This window comes from Melopsittacus undulatus, chromosome 8 (genome assembly GCF_012275295.1).
Source record: "Melopsittacus undulatus isolate bMelUnd1 chromosome 8, bMelUnd1.mat.Z, whole genome shotgun sequence".
Lineage (NCBI taxonomy): Eukaryota > Metazoa > Chordata > Aves > Psittaciformes > Psittaculidae > Melopsittacus > Melopsittacus undulatus.
In genome coordinates this window covers 45,634,064-45,655,790 of record NC_047534.1, presented here as the reverse complement: position 1 = coordinate 45,655,790, position 21,727 = coordinate 45,634,064, and the positions used below count along the sequence as shown (strand labels likewise).

General features: G+C 38.9%; 1 protein-coding gene across 2 annotated transcripts in view; it reads right to left on the bottom strand.

The window, feature by feature from the left end:
* IFIH1 (interferon induced with helicase C domain 1) overlaps positions 1-20,113 on the bottom strand; it is a 29,288-nt gene extending 9,175 nt beyond the window's left edge. For both annotated transcript variants that reach the window (XM_005152652.4, XM_031052312.2), the window contains exons 1-7: positions 19,522-20,113; positions 16,504-16,660; positions 14,339-14,515; positions 8,777-8,857; positions 5,181-5,395; positions 4,100-4,310; positions 1,445-1,662 (exon numbers count right to left, since the gene is read on the bottom strand). In XM_005152652.4, coding sequence (XP_005152709.2) covers positions 1,445-1,662; positions 4,100-4,310; positions 5,181-5,395; positions 8,777-8,857; positions 14,339-14,515; positions 16,504-16,660; positions 19,522-19,971 — 1,509 coding nt within the window. In that variant the 5' untranslated portion in view covers positions 19,972-20,113. The remainder of the gene's footprint in view (positions 1-1,444; positions 1,663-4,099; positions 4,311-5,180; positions 5,396-8,776; positions 8,858-14,338; positions 14,516-16,503; positions 16,661-19,521) is intronic.
* Positions 20,114-21,727: the final 1,614 nt, after the last annotated feature.

Genomic DNA, 21,727 nt, shown 5'->3' with positions numbered 1-21,727 from the left:
TCTCATTTAAATATTGGGGTTTATATAACTTTATTTTCTTCCTACAAAAATTGGATTCAGACCCTACCATCATAAGAAAGTCCAAGACTTTGAAAACCATTTGAGATATGCTGAACAAGTCACTTTTTTAGGCCAGAAGTGATCCTTGCACACAGGAAAAAAGCTTGTAGATCAGGGTACAAGCCAGGTATTTTGAAAAAGAAAACATGCCATCAATACTTTGGAAGAGTAGATTTTGGAGAACAAAACAAAACAAATCAATAATGAAATAGAAAAAACCCATGTCAGTGAGTAATTGTAAAAGTAAGGGTTGGTCAGGAGGGTAGAAAATAATTTTGAATTATCCTTCATGGAAAAGATGGAGGAAATGTTTTTGCTAACTGCACAGCCAAACTGGACTTCTCTTGCTTTTGCTCTCTTCCGAGAAGTAAATACATACATTTCTGTCATTAAGTCTAAAGCAATAATGGGAAACCTTAAAATTGTTATGAGCAGAGAAAACGGGAAAGGAAGTCTGGGAGGCAACCTTTTAATGTCTTCAGCTGTAGTTATCTATTTGAGTTTGCATATTCGGATTAAATTTCTTTCAATACAAACCCCAATATCCTATCATTGAGATTTCAGAGATGATGAAAAGGAATTCTCTGCTTTTTCCATTGCCAGAAAGTTTTTGTCTCAAAATACCTCACAATACTATCTACACCCATAGAACCTAAAAGCTTCTTACAGACCTACCTGTTCAATATTACATTCTTTTCTTGTACAATCTGCTAGTCAGGAGTTTCCACTGAAGTACTGGGCTAAACTCTACTTTTGTATTACTAACGGAAAATCCCTTGAATTTCAAGTAAAATAGTTTAAGTATAGAATATAACCAATTATCCCCAGTCAGGTATTTATGCAAGTACACAATACTCCCCTCCCAGTGAGCAACTAAGTGCTGTAAAGAAACACATTTGTATACTACCTCTATCTCACAAGTGGTTTCGACTTGCTTAAGTATTCAAATTTGTTTTTCACTCTCTTGCAGCCAAAGCCCAGTTTAGTCATGCTAGATATACAGATAAAAAACAGTGTGTTCTCTCTAGGATTTAGGAATACATAGCAAATCTTAGTCCATCAGTGGAAAAATAAGACTTTATTAACTAAAACCTCACATTTTTTTTGCATTTCTTACCTCTGATCTTGAGAATATTTTCTCAAGTGAGACAATCTTTTTACCTTCTTTTCCAATAATCCTGCTTCCCTGTAAAGTAATCTTTATTTGTACATTGATTTTTGTTAGTTGGTAGTGGGTCAATTTGCTCTATAGTGTGAGCTGAACTCCCATATACACACGAAAAAGATAAATCAGCTTATATATTTGAAGACTAACACTGACTTTAAAAGTTCTACTTGAACAAGACAATCTCTTTCATGGTTTGTAAGTGTGAGGGCTATTTACTTTCAGAATATGTTCTTCAGCTTTGGAATAGGATGTTGCACCTCCTACACCAGGTGAGGCTGTAAGTCCCAGAATCTGAGGCTGTGGTATCAGTGGTTTGTTTCCTTTTGCCAATTTCCTGTTCTTCTTTTTTTCTTTTAAGTAACGTCGCATTATGTTGTTGTAGACACCTTCCTTTTGAGTGTGATGACACTCATCAATAATGATGAGTGAAAAATCTGGAAAAAACCCAACAAAACAAAACTCCAGAAAATTAGCCCAAAATTATTATTTTCTTTCAAATGCAGAATTTGTGGGACTAAATCAGGTTACAGGTAAGGAGGCTGTTGAAGATAACACATTGGTTTGTTTGAGCCCTAACTTTGAAAATTTGTAGTGCTGGAGGAAGGCATGGACGGAGGTTGTATATATTTAACAGACTTTGAATGTTTTGCTGCAGTGCTGATACATCAAGTAGTTTCACATTTCATGAACAGCAAAAAGCTTTTCTATTTTTGCGAAAACAATATGATGGGAAATAGAATTTCAGAAAGATATTTTTGATAAACACTGGTAAGAATGTATCACAGTTTCATAGAACCATAGAATAGTTAGGGCTGGAAAGAACCTTAAGATCATCTAGTTCCAACCCCCCTGCCATGGGCAGGGACACCTCACACTAAACTGCATCTGACCAACTACATACTATTTGTTTATGAGAAGATACCTAACACATTAGAACCTTTCAGACATTCTAGAAAGACCTGTCCTGATCAAAATATGCTTCTGTCTTAGAGCAACACAGATATTTCTCCTGTTCCTGTTCAATTAAAAGATTTATATTGCTTTATGGATGTGTCATTGGAAAGAACAAAACAGATGGTACGAGTACTACCAATCATCTTTCTTTTGTAGTGGAGGAAACTGATGAAGATTCAGCCAGGTATTATGTGCTTTTAGTCAGATCATATTTACATTCAACAAGTAAAGTACTATATGAAAAGGAAAATTAAGATTATTTTTCATTTGTTTTCAATTTCTTACAAATATAGAAAACTCTTTCTCTTTTAATCTACCTGCATATGCAGCCAGTGACATATATTTTAAGGTTCTGATCTGACACACTTATGAATATTTTTCTGTTTCTCAAACAGCAAAACTGGTTTATGGAGCTCCCACTCTTCCCATAGCTGGCCAGTAACTCTAATATGATGCTGTTTCCTACAATACAACAAATGTTTGCAGAAATGACTGTAAAGCAGATCACTGCAATGATCAGGGTTAAACTCTCTTTTCTCTTTTCTTTCCTGTTTTCTTTTTTAGTCCTGATAATTTCCACGGTCTTGTTTACACATTAGTGTGCTCAAATTGTATCACTACCAATGAGTTTGCAAAAACTGGCAGCAGATGTTGGAAATTATTAATATAGAGCTGGAACATTCCCAGTTGATGTTTCTGCTGGAGAAAATATCATGTAACTTCATCTCTGAGGAACCTAAAGAAAGGTGGAGACTGAACAATGGAAATTTTATTTAAAGACTAAACCAACAACTATAACTAGGAAAACAAACTAGTGTGCCATGTCACTGAGGAAATTTGATTTTCTTTGCACAGGTGGTTTAGGAAAGCAGTTGGACTGCAGTGATGTGGTTACAAACCTAAATTTCTATTTATTTCTAAGATTTCTACTTTTACAAGACTTCAGAAGCAGTGCTGGCAGTTACTTAGTTATTTCAATAACATGAAATTACTCCTTTTGATCTTGACCGTTATCTTTGCAATGCATATTCCTATTATTAGTCAGGAAGAACCTAACCCATCAGGAGAGATGGGCTTCTACTAAGAAATGACACACAGCTTTTGGAAAGTCCACACAGTGACTTCAGCCCTTAGTAAAGAGGTTAAACATTTGGTAAAACACAACTAAGAGAGTGCTCCATTTCACTGAGGCTGGAATTTCATGTCATATATATGCAGACCTCTGTAAAAACAGATGAAAAAAGCATGAACAGAAATTAAGAATAAGAACTTTATAACTAATTAGGATGGTTTATATAGGCTGTGAGTTAAAATCATAGCCATGATAATGGAGCTGCCACTGTTCAGGCTTGCTTGGCTTTAGTTCAGCTGAATTTTATAGCATAGGTGTAACAGCAAGGAAACATGGCCCTGTTTGCAGGACCATCTCAGTTCTGAGGAAAATATAGCTCCTTATGAAGGGAACTGCAAGGTTTGAAACCCATTCAAAAAAACACTTCATTACACAAGCTGATTGGGACTCAGCCCAATTGCGATCAGGTCAGCAGTTCCTCTAGAAATCTTCAGGTGCCTTCATACAGCATTCCCAAATGATTCAGATTTGGGCAGGTTTATTAACTTAGGTGCAGTGGAAAGGAAGTAAGTATAAGAAAATCTCTGGTGCTCTGCCTAGGATAATAAGAAAGCAATCTGAAGAAGGGGAGGCAATTCTGGGGTACCCAAGCAGCTCTGTATGTAGTAGTTAGTTTGGATCAAGCAATACTCCAGTCAGCTCTAGGCACTGACAGACTGATCCCTCAGGTTTCTCTGCTGCTTCTTGTAACACTCAGGAAAATACTTCTTTTGCAAATCCAGTATTTTCTAGAATAGAGACATACTTTTAGCCCTTCTGTAAATATTTTAGAATTAAAAGCTTGCCTGATAAGTGGACACCTTCTTCATCTTCTTTGTCTGCATTTAGCAGTGAATTCTCAAGGATCTGTGCTGTACAGATGATGACATCATTTCTTCTGACAACTTCAGGAAATGAGATTTTCAGCTGAGAATCACCACTTAAACCAATAACGTGATACCAGCGCTTCAGGAATGGACTAAACTCCTTTCGTAAATGCTGTTCTACCAATGGTACCTGAATAAAAGATTCCAAAGAATTTAAATCAGAGCATATATAGGATTAAAAACTAAATGCCTGTTTGCCAGACATGCTGTTAGGTGAACACACACGTTGCACAAAATATACTTTGCTAAAAGAGCAAACATCCCCTTTATCCTATGCAGGGTAGGATTAAAAAAAGTGCAAACACAGAAAAACAAAACCAAGCATTAAAGATTTTCAAAGCAATCCCTCCCCTCCAACTGCTCCTACAAAACCTTTTTGTCCAAGAATTTTGGCTTAACTGTGCCTTAGAAAGAGCAAAGAAGTCACAAATGCTCTGGCTCCTAAGCAAGACTTGTAACATGCTATCAATTTTATTCTTGCAAAAGGATATCCATACCTTTTATTGGTTTTATAAAATTTTAAAATAAATGTATTTCCATATTTCAATGTTACAACAGAATATTACTTTATATTATATGCATGAAATTTAACTGTAAAAATAACAGTAATTAGCAGAAAATCTGACAGAATATTCCCTAACTAATGTGAGACTCATTAGGTGGCTTTCGCTACCAAATCCAAACACACAATGTGAAAAATATTTTTATTTTTAAAAAGATTATTTTGGTTCTATTTATTCTAAAATGAAGTTGTACTTTTTCCAATAATGTGGTTATTAGGGAAAATCTAAATTTGCATTTGCACTGGGGTAAACTAAAATCAGTTGTGCTTGCACCATGATGATGGTGCAATGGAAATGACAGCCTAGAGCTGTATGCCTCTGAACACAGCCACAAGTGGAGAAGCCAAGATATGGGTTATATTATATTATTTTTACAGGTTCCATATTAACAGTGCATGAGGTTTAAATACTATATTTTTAAAAATGGACAAACATACCTTATTAACAAGGACTATAACTTTTCCAGGCTCTGATGCTCTTTTCTTTTTATCCAAATGATCTTTGGTAATGTAAACAGCCACTCTGGTTTTACCACTGCCTGTAGGGAGACATATTATAATATTCTCCCCATTCAGTGCTGGCTTTGCAACTTCCATCTGGTAATCTCTCAGGACCAAATCTGGCTCAGGTGAAGCTCTGCTCTCCTCTTCGTCTAAGGGTACAAAGAAATATAAGTATCAAACAAGAGGCATAGAACATTTATCAGATTATTAAACAAATGTCAAAGGGAAAATTATTAATTTCCTATAAGAAATATCTTCTGAATAAATAGTGCATATTAGCATAGGCAATACTGCTCTGTGGACCTGTGCAATTCTGAATCAGAACTGCTTACATTCAGTCACCAACCAGGGTAGGTGTCATAAGCCACCATACGTCTTCAACCATCTATGTTGACACAACTATTATCATGTATGAATTCAAATGATACAGTTCAGTAGCACTGGGACCAGCAAAGGTTGTGTTCAGAGCTGAAGCATTTATAATCCAGACAATCTTATGTGACGTTCTCTTTCATCAGTACTGAAATTTGTTTGATTGTGAGCCACCTTTTTAAATACTTTCCAGAGGATGAAAGAAAGGATGGAGCCATAGAAAGAAAGAGAGATAGGGACCACTTAAAAAAATGATGAAGGGAGTTATAAAGTATAAAGATCAAACAGATAAGAAAATTCAATTGCCCATACAAGATAGAGCTATCTGCAGAATGTATCACACCTATTCATGGTAGATTGCTCTGCTTCCAGACTGACTCACACATAATGCAATTGAGTTGTTCACTAAAAAAACATATACATTTGTCACATGAAGGCCCAAACCTTCCATTTATCATATAAAATGCAGTGGCAGAGAGTTCAAATCTATGGCTCACAGGTGAAACAAACAATCCTCAAAAGTTAAAAGTAGAAAATGCTGTTGCATTATTTCAGGCCATAAGAAGATCTCACGAGTTTACAAATATGTAGGAAGTCAGAAATAGTATATATGAATATCAGAAGGATTTATTTTAAAGGAGTTTGAGGCTTTTTTTCTCCTGCAGATATGTTTACATCACCCTCAGAGGATTAACTGTTCTCAGTGAAGAAAAGGCACAAATTCATTCTACGAGACTAAAAATGAGGGAGAAAACCCTACAGTTTCATTTCCTGATGATATCCTTAAGTGAAGAATCATGAGGATTTTATTATCACTGATACATTACGCACAAAACAAGTGTATCTTTCTAGTGTCCCTTACTCCATTAAATAAAATTAAACTAACAAAAAGTAATGAAGCTTGATAAAATACTGCTGATGGAAACATCTGAATGCCACTCTTAAGTGTTTTTTGCTTGTTTTGCCTTTTAGTGTGAGTGCACTTCTACCTGGAACACAGGGAAATTCACACTAGAGAGTACTTGATGTTACTTATCTGACTTCTAGTACTCTCTTTTGAGGAAGAACATTGTTTGCTTTCCGGTTGGCTAAATTCAATAGTTCAATCATATTGAAACTAGCACTTTATCACCCATCTGTTTGGTTAAATTTCAGCTCCTTAACATCCTCAATTAACTGTCCGGGCCTAAAAAATATTTAACTTAGCTCTCTCCTAGCTTCCTCAGCCCCTGTTTAAAGAAAGGCTAATACAGGAATCCTTTCACAGGATATGATCCCATTAAAAAACTTTCATTGTGCACAGTATAACTTCAGGGAAGTTGTCTGCCTTTGTACAAGGCTCATATGAATTGCTTCTCTGGGATAAAAGAAGCATGAAAATTATTCTTCTATTGTCCTAATTCCACCATTTTTCTTTTATGTAAAATAATCCTTGCAGAGAATACTCCAACTAAATCCACAATTCTTTGCATTAAAATCCAAATCATGTCAGTGCATTAAGACACTATCCAAACATTTCCGTTAACAGAACAGCCTTACTGCAAAATTTTAAATTATAAAATCCATAAATATCACAAAGTCCATCTGTATCCCCTTAGCTTTTTTCTACATAGTTGCTCTCACTGAGTTTACCAGGCATGATTAAAAAGCATGATTTTTTTAACTAGTTATTTTTAAAGCCCACATGTAAACAACAGAACAGATAGTGAGTAAACATAGGGGGAAAAAATCTATTCTACTTTCTTCACATAAATGTAGTGAGGTGTTTTTTTCTGCTGGACTGCTGGTCTACTGGACATAAGCAATGCCCAGTTTACTGAGTTTTGCAGGAATCTTAAAGGATCAAGCCATACATACTTGTGTGCTGCCCTATACCAGTAGCCTGTGTCAGTCTGACCAATATAGTGTGACTGTCCACAGAACGGAAACTTCTGTGCTCAGACATTTCATGTGACACAGTAAGGAAATAAATACAATGTGACTGATGAGTCACCAGTTGAGGCAGAAGTACAAAGTATATTCTTCAGAGTTAGCAATAGATAGACTAAAATCCTAGCTAGAGGGTTGCAGTTTAGGTTTCACGTATCTTGAATTTTCTGTGTACTTAAAAATACATGGATTTTAATATTTTAAAAGCTTGAAATTATTTTAAAACCATTAACAATAAACATTTTGCAGACATACAATATATAATATTTACATTGACTTTGCTGATCTAATACTAGCATTATTAGGCAAAGATGGCCTTAAAGATACCCAGATTGTTTCTAGCACTTGTACAAGACAGTTCCACTACAAACTTAATAAAGGCTAAGTTCCAAAAGGTAAGCCGGTTCCTCCTGAATTCTGTGTAGGCATGCACAGGCTGTTCACCACGGTGGACAGTAAATCTTGTTTTGCCTGCCTGAGGTTTAAGACTGAAAAAAAGAACTAAAATTGGGACATCTTTTACAGCACCAGTGTTTAATTGGGCTCAGGGTGTGCATATATACATTTATAGCAACTTCATAGCTGCATGCAAAGTATTATGTAAACATAGCCCAACATTTAGTTTCAAACTATATTGAGAACTTGCACAATATGTTTAAATGTGAGATTTGCAAAGGTCTTCAGATAGTAACCTCCACTGATTAAGCTGCTTTTACAAACATGGCTACCAAACTACTTGGGTCCAAAGTGGACTTTCATTGCTGTTCTGAAAGTACAATGGAAATACTTCTCCTCACTCTTAGATGCCTCTAAAGCATTGTCCTCTTTCCTCCCACCCTATGTGGGTGCCAGGCACAATCTAGCTCCTCTCTGAGAGCAAAAGAAGCACATATATGTGGCAGCATCATCAGTATCTGTACAGCCAACTGCATTGGATGACTTCAGAAAGTCCTTTGTAGTCTATATGCTTCTATCGCTCTGCATCACTGACCATTTTTGATGATGATGATGCCTAGAGGCTTACTCAGATGATCTCAGTAAATCAGCTCTTTTGGAGTTGGGACTTAAGTCCAGACTCATAAAAATGGCATCTATTTCCCAACAAAATAAGAAGTCTGGCATCTAAATACTGTGAATTAGAGTTCTGTGAATCCCAGAATCCCAAGGGTTGGAAGGGACTTTGTTCTAAATTCCTTTTGCAATTACTAGATATCAAAAGGGAAACATACCTGAATCACTGCTTGTGCAGCTCTGTCTCAGGTTTTCATTCAAGTTACCGACACTTCCAACTCCTGTAGAGACATCTGACTCTAAAAGAAAAGCAAAACCAAACGTAGTAATGTGTTATACAAATATAAATAGCAAAAGCATATTGTTTGCTTTCTCCCCAAGTTGTTAAAATAAGCTAGACAAATGTCTGGCAAAGATGTCTGAACTATAACTACCTTTATTAAACTTTATCTCAGCTAAAGAAAAAACTGGGAACAATATGATTAATTTTCTTATAGAAGAAAATATGGATGGGAAGTTAAAAAAAAATATAGAAGAGGTAAGGCAACATGGGTCATGACTGATTTTTTCAGGCATCTGTGTTCTGTTTGCTTGAAAGCAAGGGTCCAAACATGACCAACTGCATGATCCCCTCTAGTCCTGTTTTACTGTAACTTTTCAGAGGGGTGAAGAGCCAACATCCTCATCCCAAAAAATACAAATAAAAAAGAAATACATGTTAGTCTACTGGATACACTGTGCTGCTGGAAAACTGAAGACATTGTCTTTTACTCCCTGTAAGCCATGTGAGTTACATCTGTAGTCGAAGAAAAATCAAAATAATAACTGTGATTTATTTTTTAAAGGGTTTCTTCATGTAACATGAAAAGAGTAAACCACAGTTCCCAGTAAATAAATGCAGAAAGGAATCAGTAAATTTTCCGAAGTGTTTACAAGTAAAATCAGAGATTGATAATCCCATTACACCCAAGAGAATACTGGGACACTGCCACAGAAATCTGGCAAGATTACTGTACACATTTTAATGTTAAGCTCTCCCTCTGCTGGACAATCAATATATTACACTGATTTTTTTTTCAGTATCAAGTGTAACTTGCATAGCTGAATTTCCCAAAACTCAGTCCTTTTAGTTGCTAAAGAGATACGCAGTTCTTCTGGAAAAGTCTGCTTCATCCTACATTGTCAGCTTACATGCAGCACGCTGCAACTGACCCTATAGTGCATATAGAAAATTGTATACTGGGCTGCATCAAAAGCAGCATGACCAGCAGCTTGAAGGAGGTGATCCCGCCCCTCTACTCTCCCCTTGTGAGACGCTACTGGGAGTACTGTGTTGCCATTCTGGTGTCTTCAACATAAGAAGGACACAGAACCGTTGAAGCAAGTCCAGAGGAGGGCCACGAGGATGATCAGGGGACTGGAGAACCTCCCATATGAAGACAGGCTGAGAAAGTTGGGGCTGTTCAGCCTGGAGAAGAGAAGGCTGCGTGGAGACCTCATAGCAGCCTTCCAGTATCTGAAGGGGGCCTATAAGGATGCTGGGGAGGGACTCTTCATCAGGGACTGTAGCGATAGGACACAGGGGAATTGGTTTAAACTCAAACAGGGGAAGTTCAGGTTAGAGATAAATTCTACCTAAATTAAACCCCTTGTCTCCTAGAAATCAATGAAACCCAAATATATTCTCAGCAGAATCATGATTTATGTAAGATTTCCCTCTTATGCATTTAATATAACATTAAAAGACAGCATTGTCCTGGAAAAATGAAGAAAACATCACCAGCTATAATTTATGTTGAAAGATCTGCGACAAGCTACTAAGTAGCAATAGTGGGAATTCAAACTATGAAGAACTGCAATCTCTTGTTTCACTTTCTAGGAATCCATGTGGATAGGAAAGAGAGGACTTCATTAAAATCTTATGTATCTACTCCATGTGGCCTCCCATCTAAAATGACACATTGAAAGATGTATGTGCAGCAGATGATATGCATTTACAAAGTGTTTTTTACATAATTATCTGAATTACAATGTTCAGCATGCACTACTGTCGTGATTTAAGCCCAGCCAGTAACTCAGAACCACGCAGCCACTCGCTCAGTCCCCTGCCTTCCTCCCCCAACCCCGCTACTGGAGGGATGGGGAGGAGAATCAAAAGAATGTAACTCCCATGGGTTGAGGTAAAAACAGTCCAGCAGCTAAGGTATAACACAAATCACTACTGCTACTACCAATAATAATAATGATAAGGGTAATAATGAGGGAAGAGAATACAACTGCTCACCACCTGCCAACTGATACCCAGCCCAACCCAGCAGTGATCAAACCCTTTCGGGTAACTGTCACCAGTTTAAGGGCATGACGTGCTGTGGTATGGAATACCTCTTTGGTTAGTTTGGGTCAGGTGTCCTGTCTCTGTTTCCTCCCGGCTTCCCCTCCTCGCTGGCAGAGCATGAGACTCAGAAAGTCCTTGGTCAGAGTAAACATTACTGAGTAATGACTAAAACTATCAGTGTTATCAGCACCAGGCTGAAAGTCAAAAACACAGCAGTGCACCAGCTACTAAGAAGGAGAAAAAATCACTGCTGCTGCTGAACCCAAGACAACTACAAAATAATATCTCAACAGAAAATGTTAGTGGTGAAGTACAATGTAAAATACTCATCTTCCAAATGAAAGGTGAATAGAATAATGTTGTCATTGTAAACTATGGCAACTTTCTTGAATTCTTTTAAAATAAATAAATAAATAAATACAACAGTAACCCTTTCTAAAGTAGTGAAGATGAAAGAGTTATTATTCCAACAACTGTTTTTACCACTGTCACTAGTCTTCCCTTACAGTGCTCCTTGCGCATTGTAACGCAGCATATTCCACAGGAAGATTTTCAGTCACTTTGCACTAAGTAAGAATAGACAATGGAATGCAATGGGAAAAAAAAAGAAAAGGATCTATGCAAGATTAAAGAAGTCTTTCTTTCCTGTCCTGTGCTACATTATGTCACGGAATAAGTGACAGACACTGGAAAATATAAATGAAGGACTAAAATATAAAGAGGCTATTAAAACTTGTCCTACTTTCAAATCAATGGGCAGCTTTTCTACCTGAAAAATTAAGAGACATTTCATGAGACATTATTGAAATCTCCAGTTAATTACAGTGTAATTATTTATTCCAGCCAACTTTTATTATGAACCAGGCCTTGAAAAACAGACCTGCTATTTATTTAAATTGTTGTTTATACAGGTAACTGTGGCCTTAATTCAAGTGTTTCACTTCTGACCCTGCAAATCTACTGCTTTTGTGTTGGTTTTTGTGTGTGCAATTTCTTATCTGTGTTTTTGCATGCACAATATGTCTCTAGTTTTCACTTAGGCTAAGCAATCTGTTTCTATTTCATCTTTATGACCCTAATGCCCTCATACCTTCACACTCCCTCTGCCGGAGCTACTCCAGTAAGAGGACACTTTAGATACAATGCACACTGCAGTAATGGCTTAAAAAAAAATCTTCTTTTCCACCGAAATATGCCCTCCTTGAAAACTGTCCTTCTCCATACATGAAGGAATGGTGGGAGTGTGCTGCAAAACTGACAACACTTGACAGCATTAAATTGCAAATTAAGTGGGTTCCCAGCCTACTTGGAAGTAGAATCTGGGCTGCAGTTGTATTTTCAGCTGCCTGGTCTAAAAATACAGTCTTATGAAATCACCAGAAAGTATGGAAATGGAAAAAGGATTTGAGTGCAGTTAAGTCTGGGTGTACAAGTGCATAGAGATCAAAGCTTACAGCACTTCAGGATGGCTCAATGTGAGCCAGTCCCTCTACAGCCATTTTCATGGAGCACTGTCTCCTGGCAGCCCTTGGTACATTGCATCTATGCTGACGGCTTAGTGTGACTTCAAAGCACATGCTTACAGTGAACCTGTCAATTGTCCCCACTACTACTACTCTGGTTCATATCACAGAGCTGGTTTGGATCAGAAGAAATGAACTCCTGCCAGCTGAAATGAAATTAGATGTGTTCCAGCCACCTGCAGACATACAGTCCACACCAGACTAAAGTCAACCTGAACCAAACTGCCAGAATTCACATACTATGTACATCCTGAACACTCAACTGCACAAACTGCTAATACTCACTGCATTTTAAATTTAAGCACAGTTCAGTGTTGAGCAGACCATAGTTTTTAGTCCAGAATTAGCCTGTGGCAGGCTAGCTAATATTGAATAGACCCGGCTATCTGTAACCCTCAACCTCACAAGAGTCAGATAAAAAGTCAGGCTAACAGCAACCTGCTTTCAGCGAGGCTGTAATTAAGAGCCTTAGCCTTGCCCTGAAAAGATTGAAAGAGTGAGGACAGAAGTCTGATCCATTCTATATCATCATTAAATATTTGGCACCTCTTCTTTATACTGCCAAATTATGTTCTAATCCAGGAAAACCAAGATGATATTTTTGCTGTGGTTAATAATTCACTACTTGCTACAAAACATTGTGATATGCTGTTAATATCATGCTAAATGAGAAATAGGCTACTACTGTTGCACACTGAAAGGCTGCAGTTTTTAGAGCCAATTTTTTTTTCTTATTTATTCATGTTTGATAAAAAAAGAGCAGCCTTAGCTGTCTTACTCCTTTGGCTGAGTAAGCCCACTAAAATAATTTCAGCAGGATTTATCTCAGTTGTAACTATTGTCTGAGCTCCATCTGAACTTGTAACACATATGAATGGTTCCTTAATCATACAGCATATGTTTGAATCATTGGTTCCCAGCTATGTCTGGGAATTGTTGCTGATAATTGCTGTTGCTCGCAATCAACTCCCAAGGCATGTTTTTAAAAGTGGGTCCATATGAACAACAGGCCATAACAATTTCTAAAAATTTGTACTAGAAAATGTATTTCTGAGCATGTGATGTAGATGACAAAGGTTGGTTGATGCTTTGTAAATATAAAAACTGAAAATAAACAGAAAAATTGCTTGTTGGATCAAAACCAAAAATGTTTTCCAGTATAGAATTATAAGACTTCTAGAATGAACGACAATGCAGCTGCAGTTATACTGGTCCAGAAACACTCCTCTTGATTTAAACTGGAAGTTGTCAATGTAAACCTAATGTTTTCACTGGATAGTATAAACCTACCATGAATAGATCTGTCATAAGATATTAATTTAACATATTCATATAATTTGATATAAATAGGAATTTCAAAATATAAATAGTTTTAATTAAAAATATTAAATGTTTGAAAAGTACTAATTTCTTCACACAGTAAATAAAAAAAAGAATACAGAGTTGTTAAAAGTGCTATTTAAGAGAAAAGGAAGGATCACTGATGTTGGTCAATTATAAGAAAATCAATCAGCCCACAGCAGATAAAATGTCATCACTACAATCAGGATACAGAAAACATCTACGAGAAGGCTGTACATAGCATGCTCAGATTTCTGGGCCCTGTCCTCCTAAGCCATTCAGTACTGTGCTAGCAAACTGATTTATGAACCAGCTCTTACCTTTCAGATTAATAAGTTCAAGTATGACAACATATTTTTGTTCTACAGCAGCTCTTTGAACTGAAGAAATTTGTAGATCCGGCCCTTGAAATTGCTACTGCTGTTAATTCATTGGAAGAAATGGCATTTTCTGCTTCCAAAAAAATAACGATTTACTTTTTCATGCATTCTTTTCCCCTTGACAGTACCATATGTTCCTGATGCATCAAGAACGTTCTCTCGATTGCTAAAGTTTAACTGGTATGGCACAAGTGGGCATACCTGAAAGTACAGAATTCTTTCCAATAGATGTTTCCAATAAATTGTTCTCACTGCTGAAACTATCATTCATATTTTCCTGCTGCTTCAAGTCCTCCACTATGGCATAACATGGTTGGCTTGTAACTTCTGTTTCTTCATTTGTACTTTTCTTCATTCCATTTTGTTTATCCTTTGTTCCTAGAAAATAACATTTCAAGGCACTATAAACCATCTAATTTCTTTTAGTGTGGAGCACAGAAAACATAGAACTAACCTCACGCACATAACAGCATAACATATGTCTTAGTCTTGATTTACACATCACAGAATCACAGAATGGTTTGGATTGGAAGGGACCTTCAACTACCATCTAGTCCCAAAGCTCCTGCCATGGGCAGCTACATCTTTCACTAGATCAGGTTGCTCAAAGCCTCATACAACCTGGCTTCAAACACCTCCACTGCCAGTTTGGAAGTTTGATATTTTTATAAATATTTATTAATAAACTTGTTGATCATAAATCTCAAATATCTGTGGTCATGATAAAGATGTTAAAACTGAATTTGTGAACTAGACTGTGTTTCCTACCTTCTCAATTCCATTGGTCTTGTAAGTTCATAAACGGATGTATCTGACAGAGGACATCAAAACTTGCCCACACAACAGAAAACCTGAGAAAGCTTTCACAAAATGTTTTGCCTCCTTCCACTTTTATGTTTTACGGAATAATTTCCCTTTGACTTCTCTGTTTTTATTTTTACTAGGCTCATGCAGAACCAGGCATCCTCTAAGGGCAAAAAAAAATTGCTCAAAAAATCATAAACTTTAAAAAAACACCAAAATCAAACTGGGTAAGACTGTATTTCAGGGTTTGCCAGATTTGGAACTCAATTACTCTGCAATTAAAAATTAAGTGCAAAGAATTTAATAGATTTAATTTATGTCTATATGTAGGTGCCTGCTAATAATATATTTTACTGTAACAAATCAACCTGAAGTGATAAAATGTAGCAGCACTCTTCTTCCAAGGTACCCAATAAACCTTTCTTAGTGGTTCCTTTCCATGACTTTGTATCAGTTGATGCTACAGCAATCAAACTATTGACATATCTACACATATATATGACTGTGTACATGGAAACTTTCTTATCCTCTGGTAAGAGTAACACAATTTATTCTTTACATAATAATTTGAAATTAACTATCTTGGGGCCTGCATTGCCCAAGATTACTGAGAAAATGTGGAATAACTGCATTCATTTACATACTGCATTGAACAACTCAATTGAACATTGAACTCAATCTTATCTGCTTATTTGTGTCTGGCAGAAGACAGGTTGATTCCTGTCCTCAGCTGGAACCTTCACACCCCTCTTTATCCCAATCTTATTGCATTGTCCCATATACAGCAAGTAAAAGCACATAGTTCTGGTGAACTCAAGTGAGAAGGCTGAAGCTGCTAAATGGGAAATCTGTTAAACTTTAGTCTCAAAAATCTTATAAAACATACGTGAAGGCCGGTAAAAAATGAGGAATAGAGTATTTGGGGGCTGGTTCATTTTTCATACTTTAAAATCCTGAGGAGCACTGGGATCATTTTACAATATAATAATTATTGTAAAAGAATTAAAAGTTGTAGCTCTTTTAGGTTTACTTATAGTAATAACCTCTTTACTAAATTGTTCTGTTGTTCATAGTAAATTTCATAGAATGTCCTGAGACTTACTTGTCTTATCCCCAGGAGACATACTGCAGCATAGTTTAAAATCTTGTAAATATTTGTAAACCATTCTATAAGGAAAACACTAACCCTTTTGTTGAAGAAGAAATATAGAAAAAGGTTTATTTTGTTTGTTCAAATTAATCTTCAGGATATTTTTCATGATTATAAAAATATCACATCGAAAACCAATAGGTTATAAAAGGTAAGGATTCAGTTTAATTACAACTACATGCCTACTCTTGTAATTCTGATATTGGTTTATAAGGATTTTAAGTGTTTAAGAATCTGTCAAAAAAACTGCTAAATAACTTGATCTTGAAATCCCCAGACAAGTGAAAGCATTAGTCTCAATGTCACAGTGAATTCAAAGCGGGAGAACCCTGCATTGTTTCCCGAGTAACAGAATGAAAAGGAGATATTAAAAACCCCTCACAGATTAGTGCTAGTGAAATAAGATTATTACCTCCTATATTACCACTTAAATCATCTGCAAGGCCTCCATGCTGGGTTTCACGCAGAGCAATCAAAAAACGAGAGAACCAATCTTTCTTCTGCACTAATCTGCTCAATAGCTCCCTTGCACCTTCTCTGTTCCCACGACTGTCAGTAACAGTATGGATCTGGTGAAAATAAAAAAAAAAAAACACAATCCTGAGACAGCTTTTGGAAATGGTTTAGGGAACTTAGTAAGAATTGTACTTGGAGTATTGTGTGCAGTTCTGGTGACCTCAACATAAGAAGGACATGGAACTGTTGAAACAAGTCCAGAGGAGGGCCATGAGAATGATCAGGGGACTGGAGCACCTCTCATCTGAAGACAGGCTGAGAAACTTGGGGCTGTTCAGCCTGGAGAAGAGAAGGCTGCATGGAGACCTCATAGCAGCCCTCCAGTATCTGAAGGGGGCCTACAGGGATGCTGGTGAGGGACTCTTCATTAGGGACTGTAGTGATAGGACAAGGGGTAACGGGTTGAAACTTAAACAGCAGAGGTTTAGATAGGATATAAGGAATAAATGTTTTACTGTTAGGGTGGTGAGGTGCTGGAATGGGCTGCCCAGGGAGGTTGTGAATGCTCTCCCTCCCTGGCAATGTTCGAGGCCAGGTTGGATGAAGCCTTGGGTGATATGGTTTAGTGTGAGGTGTCCCTGCCCACGGCAGGGGGGTTGGAACTAGATGAACTTAAGGTCCTTTCCAACCCTAACTATTCTATGATTCTATGAAATGCATTTCCCTCTCTTCATTAAAACATACTGCGCTGGTTTGGGCTGGGGTGGAGTTAATTCTCTTCATAGTAGCCATTATGGGGCTATGTTTTGGATTTGTGTTGAAAACAGCATTGATAATGCAGGAATGTTTTAGTTACTACTGAGTTAGGCTTCCACAGAGTCCAGGCCTTGTCTGCTCCTCACCTCACCCCACTAGCAAGCAGGCTGGGGGTGCACAAGAAGCTGGGAGGGGACACAGCTGTGATAACTGACCCCAACTGACTAAAGGGATATCCCATACCATATGGCACCACGCTCAGCATATAAAGCTGGAGGAAGAAAGGGGGACACTGACAGTTACAGCATTTGTCTTCCCAAGTGACCATTACATGTGATGGAGCCCTGCTTTCCTAGAAATGGATGAACACCTGCCTGCCCATGGGAAGTGGTGGCTGAATCCCTTGTTTTACTTTGCTTACAGTGCAGCTTTTGCTTTACCTATTAAACTGTTTTTATCTTAATCCACAAGTTTTCTCACTTTCACTCTTCCAGTTCTCCATCCCATGAGGGGGGAGTAAGTGAGTGGCTGTGTGGTACTTAGTTGCCAACTGGGGTTAAACCACAACACATACTTAATAAAGGTATAAAGTGGGCTTGCCACTTATCAGAAGAGACATACTACAGTTTTGTCCAACCTTGTATTTATCCCATATGGTTTCAGATAGAAAATATAAAACTTATTAGACCTGAAATGTAACTGGAGAGACTGGTAGTTTTGGACAATAGTTATAAAAATAACCACTACATAATAATTATTAATATGGAATAATAATTGGTGTTCACATTGGTTTAGGGAATAGCAAATCCTGATTAAAGAGAAATGGTGTCGTTCATTTTAGCAGTGCTCAGACTTAATCTGCTAACATGACCTCAAACATAAGATGGAATATTTTCCTTCTTAAACTGACTTCATCGTCTCAATTCCCACTTAAAGATACAACAGGTAAGCTTCTAGAAAGTGGCTATTACCTTCAGAAAGCTATCGGAAAGTGTTCCAATGCTGTCATTAGCAGGACTTGACATGTGATCACGAGGAACAAAATGACCACCCCAAAATCAAAGCAGCCTGAGACAGGTGCTCAGTCCTCAAGGGAAATTCTCTTGAGGCTTAAGAATCACCCATCCTGATTAGTAAGACAACAGGCAGGCAGAGCAGTGGGCACCCCTGACTGAGACTGAATACTAAGAGAAAGTGCATGGGACTTGGGAGCAGGGAGAAGTAAACAAAAAAGAATATAGAAGCATATTAAGAAGGCCTAGGTGTCACTGTTGTTGAAGCCAGCAGGATTGTGAAGAGCTTAATGCAAATACCAGCAGAAAAATTATCCTGGAGGGAACAGGTGAACTCATTACCAGGGAATGGAGTCAGTAACCTCCAAAAAGGACTCTACCTCTGCCTGCTACATTACCATGCTTGGCTCCTCATCCACTAGGGTGCAGCCGGCCCTTGCTGCTACCCAGCAGTCACCAGACAGTTATGTATATGACTGTTATTTAACTGAGATGGAGCACTGAACTACCTAAAAAGCAGAAGCAAACGCTCAGAGTGCAAATATGATGTAGTCTGCGCCTAGTCTGCCAGTTTCTCCCTTACTGCTATGGCAAGTATTACTTTAATTTCTTTTTCTAGTTCTGTTTCATGTTATTAGTTTTTGGGGATATCATATTTTAAGTTTCACACTAGTCCAGGACAGTCATTCTTAGCCAAATGGGGTAAACACCAGCAAATGTTTTCATTATGTTTTTGCTTTCTTGTCAAACTGGTATTTCTGCTCAGCTTCAGTGTCTAGTATGATACTCCTTAATGAAACTATGGCAGAAAAAAGGAAGGGAAGCTCTTGCTTTATTTTAACTCAAGCGGTTTCTATGATTTTACAGACCATCACTACTTCCTGGTATGGTCCAGGGGCTGGAAGATACTCATATTTTGAGCCTACAGTCTGTGGAAAATGGTAAATAACAGCAAAGCCAGCCATATTCCTTTGATAATGGCTTAGTTTAACTCTCTGTTCATGTTCTTTCCCTGGCTCTTACCTGGCATCCTCCTTGCTGCTGACAAGTATTCACTGGCTGACCAGAGCACCATTTCTCTTTTACCTCAAGTTTGGGCACTCCCCTTTTCTTTTTACACACAAGTCCATTTCTAGTTGTGGCTTCTTATCTGCCCCACAGCTCCTGGGAGCTACCTGCGTCTGTGGCACTGTTTGGTATCTTACCCCGTCCAGGTCCTCATCCTGGAAGATGCCCATCTGCAGGCACTTCTCGGCCACCTGCACGGTCCGCATACTATCCACGAGAGTGCTGTGAAGCAGCTGCACCAATTGCACGCAGAGGTCGTGGTCGGCCTCCTCGGCCGGAGAGGGCAGCTGGCTGAGGCTGGGGTTCACGTAGCAGGCGGCCATGCCGCAGCCGCTGTGCTCAAGCGCCTGCAAGAACTCGTGGAACCAGCCACAGCCGCGGGGTCCCCGCTCCACGGCCCGCAGCAGCTCCTCCGCCCCTTCCACCTCGCCCCGGTGCAGCGCAGCCGCCCGCACCCTCTCCCTGTCCTCCACACTGAGCGAAGGGAGCCGGTCCAGCACCGGCTGCACCCGGATGAACTGCTTCAGCCGCGGCCTGAAGCACGAGATCATGTAGAGGAAACGCTCATCTCGCAACTCCCCTGCCATCCCCGGCGGCACCCAGGGACGCTGCTGCAGGACACCGGACACGAAGGGGTGAGGACCCTGCTGCTGCCCCGACACGGGTCTCTGGAGGCTGCGGCCGGCTCGGCGTCAGCGAGGCGAGCGGCCCCGCTCCTTTTCACGGCTCCTCAGGTTGCAGCCGGACCGGCTCCGCTTTCGGTTTCGCTTGCGATTTCGGCGTGTGACGGCACCGTCTGCCTCTGTCGGCACCTGCAGGGCGGGCACATCGCAGTGCTACTGCTGAGCCTTTACCGGGAAACCTTTAACAGGAGCCGCGAGTCTAAAACCAAACCAACCAAACATAAGCTAACCTATTTGGACGGTACATTAGTTTTTCTTGTCAGGCCTCAGAAGCCTGTGTAGGTTGCTTGGATGCAGTGTGTGTAGACAGGTTATTTGTATGTTTGCTTCATTTGTCAAGTGGTGTTGTAGCAGTGATAAACAAAACAAGCAAACATAACATAAACCAAGCATAACATCACTCATGAGTTTCTCAGGCCAGTCACTGGCATGTCAGGGTTCCCTGCAGGGCCCCTCTCCTCAGGGAAATGAGGCACTTGGGTGCAGGAGTGTCTGCAGTCCTTTGCAAGTTAAGCCTTTTTGCAGAATACACACGCACAAGAAGCTATCAAGAAAGTAAAGCTTATGTGTATGCTCTAATGGTTTACTTTGGGTATGTCTTAAAGAGATTTTTATATTTTTGTGCCTTATTTATTTATTTGTTTGAAGGATTTCACCTTGCATATAAAGGAGAAGGCACATGATAAACTTCCTAGAGGAGTTTGTTGGATAGTCTGAGATCGTTGGAACAGTCTCCCATTGAGATGTGGTGTCCCCCATATGGTAGATGTCACTGAGCTTCAGAAGCAGGCCTGGTTTACAATGTGGGCTTTTAGGGAACCTGAGTGTGATTCTGAGGTAACTCAGTTTCATGACTCAATTTCATGTTTTGCAGCATGATGATAAACAGAGACTGGGGGATTACTGTCTTCAGTTTTAGACCTGGGCAGTTCAAGAGAAAGAGAGAGTGAAAAACTGGAGAGGATCCAGAGAAGGGCCAGCACGATGCTTACATGTATTTGAAAAAACTGGGTTTATTCAGCCTAGAGAAAAGAAGGCTTGGGAGATTCATTCTGACTCCTAAAAGTTGCATTTCCCTTCACAGGGATACACAACACAAGGGGCAACTGCATTAAGTTTCTTCTGGGGAAGTTCTATCTAGGTATAAGAGAAAATATTCTCCACTGTACAAACCAAGTAGACACTGGAATATATTGCCCAGAGCAGTAGTGGGAGTTCCCTCAAAGAGATATTCAGGACTTGACAGGGGCCTTGACTTAATGCCATGCTTTTAGAAGGAAACCAGGTACCTCCAGAAGTCCTTTCCCAGCCCAACATTTCCTGTAACTCAAATCATGCCCTCAGCTGCTTGTCATGCTACAACATTCTGCTCTTGGTGGAGCTTCCTTCAGCTGGAAGCTTCTCTTGTAAAAGAACTTACTTTGTTTTACTTTCATTTCATTGTTGTGCTTTCTGCTTATCGGTTTCACTCTCATTTCATCATACTGCTTTATGCAACTTTCCTTTAAACGCTTTCTAAAAGAGTCTCACTACTTTCACCTCACCCCCTCCATCTTTTTCTTCTGTCTTCAGCACTTAATTTGGATGATATGTCAGACTTTCTAGTCAGGCCTCAGGAGCCTGTATGGGTTACTTGGGTGCAGTGTATGTAGATAGGTTG